At 48.6% G+C, this 17,385-nt stretch overlaps 1 protein-coding gene across 1 annotated transcript in view; it reads left to right on the forward strand.

The window, feature by feature from the left end:
- The first annotated feature begins 8,271 nt into the window (after positions 1-8,271).
- SLC6A4 (solute carrier family 6 (neurotransmitter transporter), member 4) overlaps positions 8,272-17,385 on the forward strand; it is a 24,087-nt gene continuing 14,973 nt past the window's right edge. Inside the window, exons 1-9 of the mRNA XM_010861678.1 lie at positions 8,272-8,722; positions 11,150-11,284; positions 11,874-12,093; positions 13,013-13,151; positions 13,640-13,774; positions 14,112-14,215; positions 15,280-15,407; positions 16,434-16,546; positions 17,322-17,378. Of these exons, the coding sequence (XP_010859980.1) occupies positions 8,380-8,722; positions 11,150-11,284; positions 11,874-12,093; positions 13,013-13,151; positions 13,640-13,774; positions 14,112-14,215; positions 15,280-15,407; positions 16,434-16,546; positions 17,322-17,378 (1,374 nt within the window). The 5' untranslated portion in view covers positions 8,272-8,379. The remainder of the gene's footprint in view (positions 8,723-11,149; positions 11,285-11,873; positions 12,094-13,012; positions 13,152-13,639; positions 13,775-14,111; positions 14,216-15,279; positions 15,408-16,433; positions 16,547-17,321; positions 17,379-17,385) is intronic.

A 17,385-nucleotide genomic window follows, 5' to 3' on the forward strand; every position in this document is an offset into this window, starting at 1 on the left:
ACCCACTCCAGTGTTCTTGCCTGGAGAATCCCAGGGACGGGGGAGCCTGGTGGGCTGCCGTCTAAGGGGTTGCACAGAGTCGGACACGACTGAAGCGACTTAGCAGCAGGGAAGCTGCTGCAAGAAAATAAACATTCCTACCCCCACCCCCGCCCCCAAGGGATTCCCTAAAATCAGGGAAGGGCAGAGTTGGAAGGGGACTTGTTGACAATCTGCTCCAAGTCCTCCATGGCTTGTTCAAATTCGCCACAGCCCTGAGGACCTGGCCAGGCCTTAAACTTGAGTCTCCTGAACTTTTCCCTCCACTGGGTGTGTTGTGTTAACGGCTAATTGAGTTAGCTGGCTCTTCTCCTTGTTTCAGAGGAGAGGAGCTGGGGCAGGAAGGAAAGAGAGAGGCGGGGGAGAGAGAGGGGCGAGAGGAGATTCGCTATTCCAGGCTGTGGCGAGCTTTGACTGAATGGAGGTTTCTCAGCCCGTCCCAGGGGCAGAATTCTTTTTCTCCCCTCAGTGTCTTATACTGAAAATTTTCAACTGAAAAGTTGGAGAAATGGTCCCCTGAAGCTTCACCCAGATTCACCACATTTTGCCACTTTTGTGCATGTACTTTCTAATTAGACACATGTCCAATTTTTACATATTTAACACATAATTTGATACTGTGTAAAATATAATTAATGAAATGATTATACTACATATATAATTTTGTTGTTGAACCTGTGAAAATTTGCAGACATCCAAATACTTCACCCCGAATGCCTTTTTTTAAAGATATTCAGCACTTAATTATAAAATAAGCCTTGTGTAAGATCATTTTGCCCAACTGCAGACTAATGTAAGTATTCTGAGTGCATTTTAGGTCGGCTAGGCTAAGCTATAATGGTTGGTCGCTTAGGTATATTAAATGCATTTTTTTTTTCCACCCCTGAATTCTTCAGCTTGTGTTTCCTAAGCCCAAGGACATTCTCCTACATAACCAGAGCCCTGTTGTTATCACATCTAAAAAAGTTAACATTGATAAAATATTCTTATAGAATGTACAGTCCATATTCAAATTTCCTCCACCATCTCAGTGATGTCTGTTTTAGCTCAAAGCATTACTTTTTGCGACCATCAACTCCTAGGGATGAGGAACAACCTCTTGCCCTGATTTCACTGCATCTGAGAATCAGATCAATTCTGAGTCATCATGAACTGATTCTTCGTGAGTGTCCCCGAACCATGTGTGTGACATGTTGTAAAACACATTTCAGAACTTGTAGGAGCACAGGCACCTTCAAGCAACATTACCCAAATCACGGACAACTTGTGGCTTGAGGGCACCCCCGTGCCCCCCTCCACCCTGCTGCCAGACCCCATCTGTCCCTTCACTTGGCTCCCCCCCGCCCCCACTCAGAGAAATGGCCCCAGTTCCCCCTTCCCGTCATCGTCACTCACATTGTATTTAATTCCACTTCCAATCCCTTTCTCCTCCCCTCCTCTCTCCCACCAGCTGCCACAGGTAAATCCGCCCTTGTTTCATAACACCCTGTCCCTGGGGCTGGTTTTCTTTCTCTCTCCCCCTTGACTTCCTTTGTGGGTCTAATCCTGTCTGTCTCACACAAAAATAGTTTAGTAATACACCTGTCTTAAGGAAAAGGAAACTCCTGTGTTTGGAAATGCTCCCAGGTGTTTTTGAAAGCTTGATTTCTACTTATGGCATAAATCGCCTTGTAACAATAAAAGAGGATTTAGAAGGTGTAAGCGATACTCCTCATTCTGCCTAATCGAACACGTCACCTGTTCGAGTTTCCCAAGTCTCTTTCCTGGCCTTGTCCACACCAACACAGATGGCAGCCCCGGAATGAAAGCTTTCTGCAAAAAGTTGCAAGTTGTGTAGTTAAATGTAATAAAGGATCTGTGACCTCAACCTGTAAAGGCACTTCCACAGATTCTACAGACGAGTCTACCTCCTTATTCTCCTCTCCTTAAATTTAGTTTTCCTCAGGAACCAGAAAGAATGGTAAACAACTTCTAATGAGTTTGTCACCTCCCATCTCCTTACATTTTAGATGTTTTAGTATCTTTTGGTTAAACAAGGGTTTTGTAAACTAGCTTAGGAGGTTAACCACCATTTGCAACATTTCCTTCTGTGGGTTGAAAATACACCGCAAGTTCCAAACCAGCAACTCACAAAGGAGTGTCTGGAACACAAACCTTTGATGGGCATGCCTGCTGGTACTTGTTCAAGGCCTAACAGCACAACCTGGGCTCCTCTTTATCCTGGACATGCCGCCAGTCTTTTCCATTCCAGAGTTGATTACCGTTGTCGTGGTTGTGATGGTCCTTTCTCCACCCCGGAGATGCTCAGCAGATCTTCCTGATGGGTGAGGAGGGAGGAGGGGCAGACCCCCTGAGGATAGGACCCGGGAAGAAAGAGTAGAGGCTCACCTGAGCCTCACACCTGCCAGCATGGCCCGAGCCCAAGAAACCCAAAATCAACCCAGAGACCCTCTGGGCTGGGAACGTGCACACACCTGGTCAGCAGGAATTTGAGGCCAAAATGTATAAGTCATGGCCTGGAGATGCAAAGAAACTGGACACAAAAGGATAATAAATGATGCTTGATAATCAGTGAGGAATGACAGATGAGATCATCTTGGGCTGGGGTGGTGAGAGAAGGCTACATGGAGGAGGTGGATAGAAACTTAAGCCAGGCCTGGAGAACTTAGGATGATTAGAGGCAGCGAAGGGGTGGGGTTGGGGATGCACTGGGCATGCTCAGTGGCCCACCTGCCCCTAATAACCTGGGTACTTGCTAACAATGCAGCACCCACATGGATCTCTTTATTAGAATCTCTGAGCAAGTAGCCCAGGAATCTCCCGTTTACAAGTTTCCTAGTGATTCCAAGCCACCGATTGAGAAGAACAAGCAAGAACAGGTGAGGGCCCATGGAAGGGGATGGAGTCCATAGCTTCTGGCTCAGGGGGCCCACCTGTGCTGCGGGCAACGAATCACTAAACCTTGTGGGCTCCAGCTTCCTTCCCTGGGGTGAGAAGTAGAACAGCAGAATGGGTTGTGTACGTGTGATGGCAGAGTGGTCATCAACTCACTGTCATGCATTGGTGCTTTCCATGCACTAGACACTGAGCTAAGCATTTGTCATACTTTTATTGAAGTCCCACAACAGCCTTCAGGGAGCAGGAACTTTAATGGTCTGTTTTCACACATGAGCAAAGGGAAGGTCAGAGAGGTTAAGTAACCTGCCCAACGTCACACAGCCAGTCAATGATAGGTCTGGGATTCCAGTGCAGATCTATGCGACAGGAGAGCCCTGAGTTGTGGACACACAGACTGTTAAATGACACCCCAGGAAGGTGGTTAGTCTAGCTTTCCTATTCATGTTTACTACAGGAAGGCTATTTCTCCCTATCCATGCCAGATCCATTTCTTTTTTATTAAACAATTAATTATACTTTTGCCCAGCCTCTGGAGTGATCTTAACCCCAGCACAAATGGCTAATCCTCTCAGTTTTACCCTCTGTGTGGAGGGAAGCTTGAAGCTATCCTTCCCCAAGGAAAGTTCTGGATGGAGACCCTTTTTCCTTTCTCATGGTATCTGGCCGAGATGGCCCTGAGGATTGTAGCCTGTTTAGTTCCTCTCCAAAAAATTAAACTGTCTCTTACAAGGCACTCTTTGGGTAAGGAGATGACTGTGATAGTCATTTCTATCCCTAACATCCAAAAAACAAGAAGATTTTCTCCACTTGGTCCGTTCAGATCATGAAGTCTTTCTATGTTGTTTGAAAGGCGAGCAGGAGTCCCGGTGGCTTACGCCCTAAGACACCACACCCCTCAGAGAACTCAGCAGTCTCTTCAACAGACACAACAACAAACCTTCATTTTGCACTGTGGAGACGTGGACTGGAAGCAGCAAAAATCCAGGGTCCCAAGACAGAGGCAGTGTGTGCAATAGCAGCAAAAGGAGGACCATTAAAACCCAAGGACAATTCGAAGCTAAAGACGCAAGGTATCTGAACACGCTGCATCCAGTCAGCAGAAACCTCGGTTTACAGCAGGTCGGCGGCAGCACTTGCAAGCAGCAGCAGCCTCTCCCTCGATCCGCATGCTGATCAGATTCTGGCCTGCTACCATAGACTCCTTGAAGGCAGGACCAGGCCTGCCTTGTCTGCAAGAGCCTTAGGTATAGTAGGCGGGCAGTATGTGTCTACTGAATTAGGCCCAATCCGTGGCAGCGGGCCAGGCTCAGTGTTGACTGAACATATACAGGCATATATGTTTGCTGTGTTTAGTAAACATATATGTTTAGTGTTTGTTATAGGCACAGTATAACCCTATACCGTGTTACAGGGCTCTGCAACTTTTATCATCCTTGGTGTTGTGGGAACTTTAGACTCCCTCTGAATAGAGAGTACAAATTGCCACTTGGCTCTATAACCTATAATTAATCTTATCTCAGCAGTAAACCCATAATTCTGGTTTTGGTGGGGGGTAGGGAGGTGTTTTCATGTATTTGTTTTTTTTGGAAAATGAAGTGAGTGTCCCAAGAGATGAACTCACTTTGATCTGGACATGTGACGTCAAAGTACAAAATTTCTGTAGTGTTTCTGCTTAGAATGTGCTGAGGGGGGTCAAACAGACAAGTAGAGTCATGGGCATCTCCAGAGGGCTGGGTGGTTTCATGACTCATCCATAATTATCTGCTTGTTCAGTTACTGGTTCCCCTGGCTACACAGACCGAGCTTGTGGAAAAAGGAATGGAGATGTGATCGGGAGAAGTTGAAATGGAAACAGTTCTTTGTACTAGGGGCGGGGAGGTGGGGTGAGTAGGCCCACCCCCTGGGCTGGGAGGAAGCAGGGCTGTAAACAGACAGTCTTGGCATCCTGTCACCGGCACCCCTGTGTGGCCCCTCGTGTGCAGAGTCGCGGGGCGGCGGTACGTCCTGGGCGTCAGGCCGTGGTCCCACCGTGGAGCTGGGTGACCCACCCTCAGCCCATCACCTGCTCAGCCTGGGAAAACGGCACGTATCCCAGATGCACACGCAGGCTTCTGGGGCTGTTTCTGGCCACAGGGAATCTCATGTCTCCAGGAGGAGGTCACAGCTGCAACAGTGACCTCCTTTGCAGTCTCTCTACCCAGCAGGATAAAAATACCTTTAAAAAAAAGAAAAGAAAAGAAAAGAAAGCTTTCAAGAGAGCGTTCTTAGAAACCAACCTTCTTAACATCTCTTCCTTCTATATTCCTGGGCTGGCTCACTCTCAACTACTGCTATCTGCTGGTCTCAGGGAGAGAAGCTGGTCAGTGCTCTGCAGAACCAGGGAAGTGGGAAAGGAGTCTGGTTCCACAGGCAGCATCCTGTATGTAGAAAGGGGCCCAGGTCCCGCCACCTATCTGCTCCTGGCTGACAGACTAGTCCCTGGGAGGGGGTTCCTTCTGAAAGGTAGAGGAGTGAGTTGAAGAAAAGGAGACGAGCATCTCCTTCCTGTTTGGTGGCTTCGTGTGGCTGAGCTTATCTTCTTGCACCTCAGGGTCTTTGATTGGGGTGGGAGAACCCCGGAAAGCAGAGCTGGATAGAGAGACACCACCCTCAGGGGAGAGGCAACCTCAAGTCATGACTGGGCTAAAGGACCCTCTGAATAGGTTTTCTTATGTGGGCCATTTCAGCTGTTGATAAAACTTTTTTATTTTTTTTAATGCTGAGGGATATTTCAGGAAAATAAGACATTGTAATGCACAGCAACAATAGTCTGGTGTATTTCTCTTTTAGGAGTTGCTCATAACAGTTGCCAAGAAATCGGGATCCTTAGGGGCTGAACCCTAGAGGACCCTGAAGAACATACATTGCCACTCTCTCCCCACAGAGTTCACCAGCCCACGCACATTCTCCAGCTTCTTGCAGAGTGCCCCAAGGGAGGAAGCAAATAAAGTCTAGAACAACACAGGACTCCTGCAGCAGAGGGGTGACAGAACCACTGGCTGGCTAAACGGTTATTCCCCCGCTAACGTGTCCTTCCCAGACGGGTGGTTTTCCTCCTAGAGAGCGTGGTAGACGTGCTGGAGGAAGGTTGGGTGATGATCTTTGAGCTTCAATTTTAAATGAGAGGAAAGTTGCAGCATTAAAGGTTGGGAAACATCCCTACAGAAAATTTGGGGCAAAATTTTGAAGATGGAGAAAGGAAGACCTGGGTCACTGGCAAGATCTGTCAGCTGGCTGCCATCTGACCATCCGCACCTGGTAAAGCTCTTTATCTCTGCCATCTGGTCTGTAGGTTCTTCAGTTTAATGTAGAAAACATGTCATTTAGAGGCCAGAGGCAAGTACAAAAGCCTTCTCCAAACAACACAACCAGAGACTGCCAAGTTCAGGTTTAACTGTGTATTTAAATATATTGATACCTCATCATCTCTCTCCAAAAAAAAAAAAAATTAAAAATCCCTTAGCCTGGTGAATGCTTCCTCATGGTGGATGAGAGGATGTGTTCTTATTTTAGAAGTCCATCAAGTCTAGTTGAGGTCCTGGGGAAGGTGGGATGGGTGGGGTGATGGGGAAGGCTGGACAGAGGCATCAAGGTAAGCAGAATGGATTTTTATCTAGATCACTCTTTGTCAGAAATTCATTTCCTTCTATAGGTCACGTTTGCCTCCTTGAGCTGAGGATAGAGTTGGGGGTGGGAGCCAGTTAGATCGAGTAGAGCCCAGGACACCTACCTCACACTTCCTATACATACACACCCTCGCTATATAGAGCTGGTTTCTCTCTCGTTGCTCTAATATTTTTGGATCAATCAATCAATGCCTTTAAATTTTTTGTTTTCTACTTTACAGAAAGAAACTACACAGTCAGCAAGGAACTCTAGTTACTTGCATCCCCTGTTTTCATTTCTAATCCTTACCAATATTTATGTACATAGTCATCAGTGTGAAGCAACTACTCTGTGTTCTAATTTTTCACTTACTACGTGTTTGTCTCTACATGTCCACATGTAGGTAGTTATAGTCAGTGAAAGCCCCACCAGGGTAAGAGACATTCACTGCCATTTTTACAAAGTCCCAGTTCCTAGTCAACCTCTGACTGTTGAATTTAGAAGATTCGTGTCAGACCTTTGCAGTTACAAACAGCAGTAGCAGTCATCCCTAGACACCTTTTCCTAGAAAGGTATAATGTGATTTGAATTAAGCCGAAACGTGTCAACTGCAAACTGTTTCACAGTTTGAAACGTTCAAGTCCAGAAGGTCAAAGTCAGCTGGAAGGTCCTGGCTCCTTACTACTTTATAACTGGTATAGGCTTGAAGTCCAAAAGGGCTCGGATTTCTACCCCATGTAGAAATCTCAGGGAGCTGAGCTGACTTCCCTGCACCCTGGCCCACGGCAGTGACATAAAGGCGTGGCAGCCCCAAGGCACATAGGGACGGACACCAGCCACTTTGGCATCCGTAACCTCTGCGCTCCTCTCTCTGGCTCTTCTGGCGTGAATGAGAGGTGACCCTGCCTGCCCACTGTCACAAAATAACAAGTGGCTTAGCCCCAAGAGTTGCTGGGCATGGCAAGAAGAATAAATGGTGAGCACCAGTGCCATTTAAGGCTCAGCCAGACTTGCAGAGGCAGATGGGAGTGCAGAAAGGGGAGGTACAGGTGGACTGCACACAGCTAGAGGCAGCTCAGACCTGCCCAGGGGTGTCCGCGAGCTGGGCTCCTGCAAGAGTGAAAAAGTCTGCACTGAAGGAGCTAGGGGCACCTAACAAAGGTGGCCTTTTCACCTCTCTCCTACGCTCCAAATCACGCCTGTAGTTGGTATGAAATATACTTTCGAGTGTTCAATTTAAATGATGGAGAGGACTATCCTATTTGCTGCCAGAAACTGCTTCTTTGTTACTTTTTTCCCAGCATAGCATCCAAGACAAAGTAAGTGTTCTGTGAAGCTTTGTGGGACCTTTGTTCTTCTGAGTCCCCGGTAAACTCCAGGGTGGGGTTCCAGTCCCTCAGCTGAAGTCAATACTTTGTTCTTAATGGAGCCTATGAAAAACCTGGGTTATTTGCTATCTATTTTCGATTGCCTGTTTTTTTTTTTTCTTTTAAAACTACTCGGTTGTGATTTGATACCTAGCATGGGTTGAAAAATGTTGATTTTATTGACTCTTATGTAGCAAATAGGATATCTCTCGTTTAACAGATGGCTTTGTGATCCCATTACCTGATGTAGTTCAAGATGTATGATGAGTTACCAAAGACAAGTAAAACACCCTATTCTGTTCTTTTGCCTTTCCAACAGCACTCTCAGTCCCACTGATACAAAGTTCTGAGGAGATCCACAGATCTGAGCACCAAGAATTCAGGTCGGTCCTTGGCCCATGGGTGTCAGCATCACCTCCTAGCCAGCAGGATGGAGACCACCCCCTTAAATTCCCAGAAGGAGCTATCAGCGTATAAGGATGGAGAAGATTGTCAGGAAAATGGGGTTCTACAGAAGGGTGTCCCCGCCCCTGGGGATAAGGCAGAGTCCGGCCAGATCTCCAACGGGTACTCAGCGGTTCCGAACCCTGGCGCAGGAGACGACACTCAGCACTCCATCCCGGCTGCCACCACCGCCCTAGTGGCTGAGGTTCATCCAGCAGAGCGGGAGACCTGGGGCAAGAAGGTGGATTTCCTCCTCTCTGTCATTGGCTATGCTGTGGACTTGGGCAACGTCTGGCGCTTTCCCTACATTTGTTACCAGAATGGAGGGGGTCAGTATCATGGGCTGTGGGCAGAGGCTCTGACCCAGGGGTGGTCTGTAGGTCCTCTTGGGAGGCCAGAAGATAGATCATGTCTTTCCTACCTTGTTTAACTGATATGAGTCTGGGAACGTGGTTGCTTAGACTTTCAAGCTAGTCTGCGTGGGCCTATGTGTGTGCTAAGTCGCTTCAGTTGTGTCCAACTCTTTGCGACCCCATGGACTGGAGCCAACCAGGCTCCTCTGTGTGTGGGATTCTCCAGGCAAGAATGCTGGAGTGGGTTGCCATGCCCTCCTCCAGGGGATCTTCCCAACTCAGGGATCGAACCCACATCTCTTGGTGTCTCCTGCACTGGCATTGGTGGATTCTTTATCACTAGTGCCACCTGGGAAGCCCCCAAGCTAGTCTAAGAGAAAACAAATCTCCACTAAACCAAAACTGTAAATTTAGGCATGTCTGTGGCTCCCTGGGTCATGAAGTTGAATGAAAGCTCCCCTGAAGCTCACCTCACCAGACTTTCAGCGTCGTTAGCACTCCGTCTGTGGAGGAGCTCCTCCTCTCGTCCCTGCCTTACACAAGCCCTGCTCTCGACCAAGGAGACGCGAGGGAATGAGCACCAGTACTATGCTGAGTTCTTTCGTTCCTGCTGACTGGTTTTGCTCACAAGGGTCAAGAGCTGTTGGATCTGTGAAAGAAGTTGGGAAATGGCTCCAGGGTCCCCGACCCTCCTGGACCTTTGGACCTGTGTGAGCTCAGGGCAACAGCTCAGGTCCAGAGTCTAAAGTCACAGTCTGGGTGAGATCTGTAGCTGAACCCAGCCATGTTAATGCCAAACCCAACCCATATATGGACATGCCTTATATCTCCTCCAAGAGTGTTAGATTTTTCAGGAAAGATGACTTCTTGTTCCTCCTTCTATCCCTAATGCTTCCAGAGCAGTTTATTTATAGATTATCAAAACTAGTAGCTGCCTGTAGGCATGGACATGGGAGCCCCAGAGCACAGCAGGGTAGAGGAATGAGTAGGGGTGGGGCCTCTGTTTTGACAGTGGGCTTGCTGTAGGAACAGGAAAAGGACCAGAAATGGGAATCAGATCAGTCAGTATTTGACATGGGCTCTGCTAACAGATTTAGGAGGGCAGTTAAAATGAGGTTTGAGGGGTAGTTCTTTTGGGTCCCCTCATTTCCTCCATGACCAGACAGAGTTGCCTGGATTTGCTGCATCTTTTAAGGACCTGGGTCCATTACCTGCAATGGCCATTCCAGTGTGAGGGCCAGGGGGCGCTTTGGGAGGCCCAGTCCTCCCAGCCTGGGAAGAGTGGAAGTTGGAATCATCTTATCTCCAGCTTGGGAGGACTCACCTTTAGCCTGAGGATTATATAAGGGGCTGGGTCACCCTTGATGTTTCCCCTACACTCATTCCCTATGTGAAACCAGTCAAGCAAACCCTCTGGACAGACGCCACCATGAGAACACAATGCGGTTCTTGTTCTCAGGCCAGGTTTACCCAGCGTGACTGTAAGTTAGGTGATACCTTTCTGAGTTGCACAGATTTCAGGTTTCTAGGTTCAGAGTACTTCATTGGAGGGAAAGTTCTCAGGGAAAATCACAGGCAGCCCACCCTTTGGGCTGAAACTCAGGCTGCAGGTGAGCAGTGTGGTGTTTCCAGGTCTCGTGTCAGCCACGAGCACCGCAGACACCAGCATCTCCAGTGAGGCGCAGTTCTGCTCCTTTCCATTCTGTCGTGAACTACCTGCCTGTTCCAGCCACACCCACAAATCTGGCTCAGGAGGGAGCATTCTGGCTCTGTGGAATGATGGAAATATAACCAAATATTAATAATCAAGTGTCTGGAGCCAGGATACAGATGAACAAAGAGAGTAATTCAGTGACCATAGGCTATGACAGCTATTGTACAGTTTGTCACAGGAAATCTGTTCCAGGGTCCCAAGCACTGGTCCATGTACTGGCTGCATCAGAATCACTTGGGGAGCTTAAAGATCTGTTACACCCATATCTGAAGCTTTTGCTGCAGGAGGTCAGGGTGGGTGTGCGCTTTTAAGCTTACCTGTGAGTCTGATGTGTGGGCTGGGTTTGGGAACCTCAGTTCTCAACCCTCCTCTTCTGGTAGAGGAAATAGGGGCCCAGAGAAGGGTCCTTCCGACAGTTAGCCGTGGAGCTGGTCCCAGTGCCTGTTGTGTTGACTCCTAGACCCAGCTTCCTTCCCACGTACTCTCTGCCACCACCCAAACCTCACTTCTCTGTGGAGCTCTGTCCATGACTTCCGGCAGTGCCCTGAGACAGAGGAGCAGTGTGCGGGCCTCTCAGGACAGGGTGGCTTCACAGCTCTGGAGCATCAGATGTCTCTGCATATCCAGGTCATCTGGGCTGTCCTGGACACCTGTGGGCAGGGAGTGAAACTGTCTTTCCTCTGCCTCAGGGGCGTTCCTCCTTCCCTACACTATCATGGCCATTTTTGGGGGGATCCCGCTCTTCTACATGGAGCTCGCACTGGGGCAGTACCACCGAAATGGATGCATTTCGATATGGACAAAAATCTGCCCAATTTTCAAAGGTAAGAGAAAGGCTTGGGTGGTTGGGTGGGTGAGTGGGTCCATCAAGGAAGTGACGATTTCCATCACTGGGTGGGAGCTGGGGACCTCCTGGAATCAGTTAGACCTCAGGTATCCCTAGGAGATAACCTGAGTAATTAAGGTTTTGACTGCTTAATTTGTATGAGACTGCTAAAGCAAAATAGAATAATTGGCAATTAAAAGTAAACTAAATAGGGCAGCCTGGATGGTAGGTGACTTTGGGGGAGAAGGGACGCATATGTATGTGTGGTTAAGTCCCTTTGCTCGCTAAGTCCCTTTGCTGTCCACCTTAAGCTGTCACATTGTTTATCGGCTGTATTATAAAAAGTTTAAAAAGTAATTTCAATTTAAAAAGTAAATAGAAAAAGAAACATTAATAGCACACATACACATTTTCTATAACGTGTGATCTTGTAAATACAAGTTAGGAATTTACCACAAGGCCACTTTGCCACCGTGTCCCAGTGTTTGGGGGATGAAATGAACGGCAGCACCGCCTTTGCCACGCCCAGGCTGCCGTGCCTCGCTCCAGCTGCCCTTGAACCTGGCCCCCCTTGCCCTCTCGCGCAGGGATAGGTTGCGCCATCTGCCTCATCGCCTTCTACATCGCCTCCTACTACAACACCATCATAGCCTGGGCCCTCTACTACCTCATCTCCTCCTTCACGGAGCAGCTGCCCTGGACCAGCTGCGAGAACTCCTGGAACACTGGCAACTGCACCAACTACTTCTCCGAGGATAACATCACCTGGACGCTCCACTCAACGTCCCCTGCAGAAGAATTTTACACGTAAGTGCATGTAAGTGAGGGGGTGGCCTGTTAGGGGTAGGCCACACCCCTGGGCCTTGGCTTCTTGGGAGGCCAGTGGGGGCCAGGGACCCTTCACCTCTTGGCTGATGGGTTTTTTAATTGGAGGAAAACTGCTCCGCAGTGTTGTCAGTTTCTGCTGTACAAGAACGCAAACCAGCCATAATTATACATATACCACCTCCCTCTTGAGCCTCCCTCCCCTCCCTACTGATGGATTTCGGAGAGAAGCTGGCAGGGAAGGGGAGTAAATGTGGGTGAGGGGGTTGGGAGAGACTACCTTGAGTATTCCACAGTCTCGGCCTCTGTGTTGTACCCCTTTTCTGTTGTGCCCAGGCTGGTCCCTACCTTCACCTTCCAAAATTATTCCCCCGCATCAAAACTGCCCTCCCTGGGCCTTCCTCTCAGCCAGCTGTCATGGAAGCAAAACCTCCCATGACCTCAGTAGTTTGAAGCTACTCAAGAGTTTCTGGTTTCATATGTTCACATGGATCTACCCTTTGGAAGAAGATGCCTGGAGTAGGGAGTTTGCTTTAGTGCTGGAATTTCAGGCAACGGCAGCCCAAAGGGTGGGGGAGGGGTCCCCTGCCACACGTACAAATCCTCATGCACTGATAAGCCAGCCGTGTTAGTCACCGGCTGGGTCCCTGCCCAGGAGGGAGACCTGACGTCTGCCTTTGGGCCGAGTGCTCTTCCCAGGGTCGGTTGGCTTGAGTGCCCTGTTCTCTTCTTCAGGATGGCCAGAGCCCCTCCCAGCTCTCCCCAAAGCTTGGTGGCCACTTGGTCCTTGTGGTGCGGTTTCCGTCTTTTCTCTTGGCCACCACCTAGAGGTGTCACACACAGTGTGTGTACTCAGGTCACGGCTCAGACCCCATCACAGGCCCTCCTTTCTCTCATTCAGGCGGCACGTCCTGCAGATCCACCGGTCGAAGGGGCTCCAGGACCTGGGGGGCCTCAGTTGGCAGCTTGTCCTGTGCATCATGTTCATCTTCACTGTTATCTACTTTAGCATCTGGAAAGGCGTCAAAACATCTGGCAAGGTGAGGAGGACTCTGGCTGCAGATCCAGAGTCTGCCCAGGGGCCCTGGAGGATCTCAAACTCAGAACTCAGTAGTCTGGACAGCCACAGACAGGGGGACGTGGTTCCCTTTACACCGAACCCATTCGGTGATTCTCAATTTCTCTTCAACCAAATCTTTTAGAAACTTCTAGAAATGGGTCAATCCCAAGAACTATTATATGATTTTTTTTATTCCTTTACTCCACTGGTAGTGTCATGACTCATAGTAGCTGCAATGCACTGGTCGCGTTACTGTCTCCTGCTGGGTGTTGTCCCTGCTTTACAGATGGGAAGTGGGTTTAGAGGCGGTACCCGCAAACGGGATCAGATCCCTGTCTGAGTCTAAAGGCCACACCACCCTGCCTTCTACAATTACAGAAGAAACAAGGTAGATCTCCTTTCTTGGAGGTTTTTAAGAATAAGACACCAGCATTCATGTGGTGATAACCTGTGTTTCCTTCCTTACAGGTGGTTTGGGTGACAGCCACCTTCCCTTACATCATTCTTTTGATCCTGCTGGTGAGGGGGGCCACCCTCCCTGGAGCCTGGAGGGGAGTTCTCTTCTATTTGAAACCCAACTGGCAGAAACTCCTAGAGACGGGGGTAAGATAATGAGGAAAGCAGTGTGCATTTGTCTGTCTATACTAACTGAAGCTAGTCCTAGGACTACAGGAACAACTAAAATGTGGGTTCAGTGGTTAAGTCTGCAGTGATGCTTTAAACTGGAACAAAGCATGCAAAGCACACTTGAGGCCACTGCATTGGTTTATGCCTCAATGGCAGGCAATCATATTTGTCTGCACTTGGTATGTGGCCATCCTTACAGGGAACTCTGAGAGCCTGTTTTCTGTCTCAGCACATAGCCACGTCGAGGCACAAGGGCGCTGGCCCAGCGAAGGCCTGGGTCTCGGCCCCGAACTTCACCTCTGCTCTATTACAGGTGTGGGTGGATGCAGCCGCCCAGATCTTCTTCTCTCTCGGCCCTGGCTTTGGGGTCCTACTGGCTTTTGCGAGCTACAACAAATTCCACAACAACTGTTACCAGTGAGTATCTGGGGCTGCCCCAAGCAAAGCATGGAAGCAGAATGAACATAAGTAGCCTGGAGGAAGGCAATCAAATTGGTGGCCTCACACGTGGCCAGGCTCAGGCCATGTTGACACTCTGACCCTCAGGAGTACCACAGGTGCCTGACCAATTCACTCATGGCCAGAGCAGCCACCCAGAACACAACCTCACCCAGGCCACTCAGGAGATGAGACAGGCCCCAAACTTTTGTGAGATTCTCTCTTTTTCAAGAAAATTAAATTCTGAAGCAGGTTTACAAAAATTGCAACATACATTAAATGTTTAGATTTGACCTGTTAATATTTAGCAAGAAAAATTGTGATGTGATATGTTATACACACACACACACACAAACAATTGTGCTGTTCTGACCAACACAGAATGCTATGATTTATATGAAAATCTCATTTCAGAAATGTAACAAAACAGGTAATATTGTTCCAATTATGATTTAAATATCACTCATCATCTTTAGAGTTAATTTTGTCTTAACAGTCTGTCACAGATGATGATGTTCAGTAATCTGACTGTGCTATTCATAGGAAAATTACAGAATTTTTTTTAAAGGAGTTTACATGCCTCCTAAGCAATGTGCCCTTGCATTGGGACATCAGCCTAAAGTTGTATTATGATAAGGTTCTCTCTTAAAAGTGTCAGGATGTCTTTGTGGCACTCTTACAATCTCATTTACAAATAATGTCAAAAGTCTAAATCTGAGATCTTCTCAAGCATGAGGCCGAGGCCCCCACTCTAGCTCAGGCCCTGTTTCAGAACAAGGCTTGTTTGAAATCCAGCAGTCTGTGCTCTGCTGCTTTATAGGATCTCTCTTGAAGCCACTCCTGACCTGCTGCTCTCCCCATGCCGTGCATGGTGATAACAGCAGCTTGTGCTTTGAGGCGATGCAACCTAAGAGGCTGCACCCTGGGAGGAGACAGTCTTGAAGTCTCTGTGAGCTCAACCCGTTCATCCTTGTCAGTCTGGAGACATTCTCCTCAGACTCCTGACTTAGAAATGTCTCAGTCCCTTGGGTTTTCTGCTCCAGAGACGCCCTGGTGACCAGTGCGGTGAATTGCATGACGAGCTTCGTTTCAGGATTTGTCATCTTCACAGTGCTGGGGTATATGGCTGAGATGAGGAAAGAAGATGTGTCTGAGGTGGCCAAAGATGCAGGTAGGGACCTTGGGTTCTGTTTGGGTTACTTGCTCCCACTGAACTGCTTTGCTGCTCTTTGGATCTTTACAAATATCTTAACTTTTGCATTATTTCTAATAGTTCCTCTTAAGTTTTTCAAAGGTTTTAGAGATCTAAACCCTTTCCATGTGTTCAGGCCATAGTGGGGGTGGGACAGCTCCCTTGGGGCCCAGCACTAAGGCCTTGATACACTGTGGGCTTGAGAATATGACTTGGATGATGGCTCTTAAAACTAGTGGGTCTGGGTCCTGTGATGGGTCCAAGTCTAGTAAGCAAATGATTACCAGTCCTTAGAATTTCCTTTTGCAGAAAAAGAAACGTAGATGATGCAGTCACTGTACTCTACTGTGAGTTATCATGGAAAAAGACTGACAGACGCTGAGAGAGGTGATGGGATCTTGTGGATGGAGTCCCAGGGCTTCTTGCCAACGTACGTCTGTCTTTGGCCTGACGTGGTGCTCTGATCCCGTCAGCCTCATGCCCCAAACTAATGTGCCTGATTTGGACCATGGGAGGTTGAGGACATGTTCCTCATACCATCAAGAAAGTCAAAATAGCTGGAAGGCTTTGTTCTAAGACCTCTTTTATTCTAAAATCAATTTAACATTTTCTACTGTTCTGGAGCTAAAGAGAGAGCTAAGTGCTGTGAAAATTTTGGAGATCTTGGTTGGGGGGTGAGGAAAGCACAAATTTATTATATAGTAGAAACTCTTCTTCGTGTACACAGATTTGCTAGTCTTGGGGTCTCAGGTTTGTTTCCTTTCTCCACGTTGGTTGAGGACACACTCTCTCCAAGGCGGATGCTATTCCCTTCCTGCCTCCCAGGATGTCAGGATAGCCAGGTAGGGTGGTGTGGGGTGCGAGGAGGCATTTGGTACATGTCCAGGCCTGCTCCACATGTAAGGTCTTATGACAGGCGGCATAATTGTTGGTGTGGTCATTTCCCCCGAGACATGTCTGTAGGGCAGGTCTTGGTGACCACCTCCTCCTCTCTCCCCGTCTCAGGCCCCAGCCTCCTGTTCATCACATACGCAGAAGCCATAGCCAACATGCCAGCATCCACATTCTTTGCCATCGTCTTCTTCCTGATGTTAATCACCCTGGGCTTGGACAGCACGGCAAGTGAATGGGGAGGGAAATCCAGCCCTGGGGAGGTGGGAGGAGGAAAAGGAGAAAGGGGAGGAAGAGGAAGAGGCAGCTGTACCCACTCCCTCCTGTGCTGGCCACCCCAGGCCATGCTGTCTGCTGCCCTCTGGTGCTTCGCCAGCCCCTGTTCACTTGGGCGCTTACTACCCTGTAGTACATCAGTCATTAATGGCAGCAGATCCCAACGTTTTTGGCACTAAGGGACCGGTTTAATGGAAGACAACTACTCACCTCCTGCTGTGGGGCCCAGGCTACACGCTGGTACCAGTGCATGGCCTGGGGTTGGGGACCCCTGATTCATGGAATAATGAGGGTAAAGTGCCAGGCAAGGTCAAGAGCTCAGCACATGTGAACTGCTGTGATTGTGCTCTGTCCCTTGACCAGACTGGCAGCACCTCAAGGCCAGGGCAAGGTCCCTCTTATGTCTCAGTGCTCCGTGGCCCAGCATTCATATCATTAATATGGAATGAGTCTCAGCTTGGAGTTGGTGTTTCTGGAAAAACCAAAGTCTCCCCGAGAGACCTCATGGGAAGAAGTCCTATCCATGTGCTATACTTTCTTTCCTTGGTGTCCTTAGCGATCTAAATGATGGGGTAATATGGAGATAGGGCCAGCGAGGAGGGGGAACTGGTCACGATCAGCTTGACAGGCCACGTGGCAATCTTAACCTCTCCCTCTCTTCACTGTCCTGGAAGTAGCAGATTTGTCTCCAAGTCTCCATGATGACTGTTTGTGTGCCCCATTCAGTTTGCAGGCTTGGAGGGGGTGATCACAGCTGTGCTAGATGAGTTTCCACATGTCTGGGCCAAGC

This window comes from Bison bison, unplaced genomic scaffold (assembly GCF_000754665.1).
Source record: "Bison bison bison isolate TAMUID 2011002044 unplaced genomic scaffold, Bison_UMD1.0 scf7180017864472, whole genome shotgun sequence".
Classification (NCBI taxonomy): Eukaryota; Metazoa; Chordata; class Mammalia; order Artiodactyla; family Bovidae; genus Bison; species Bison bison.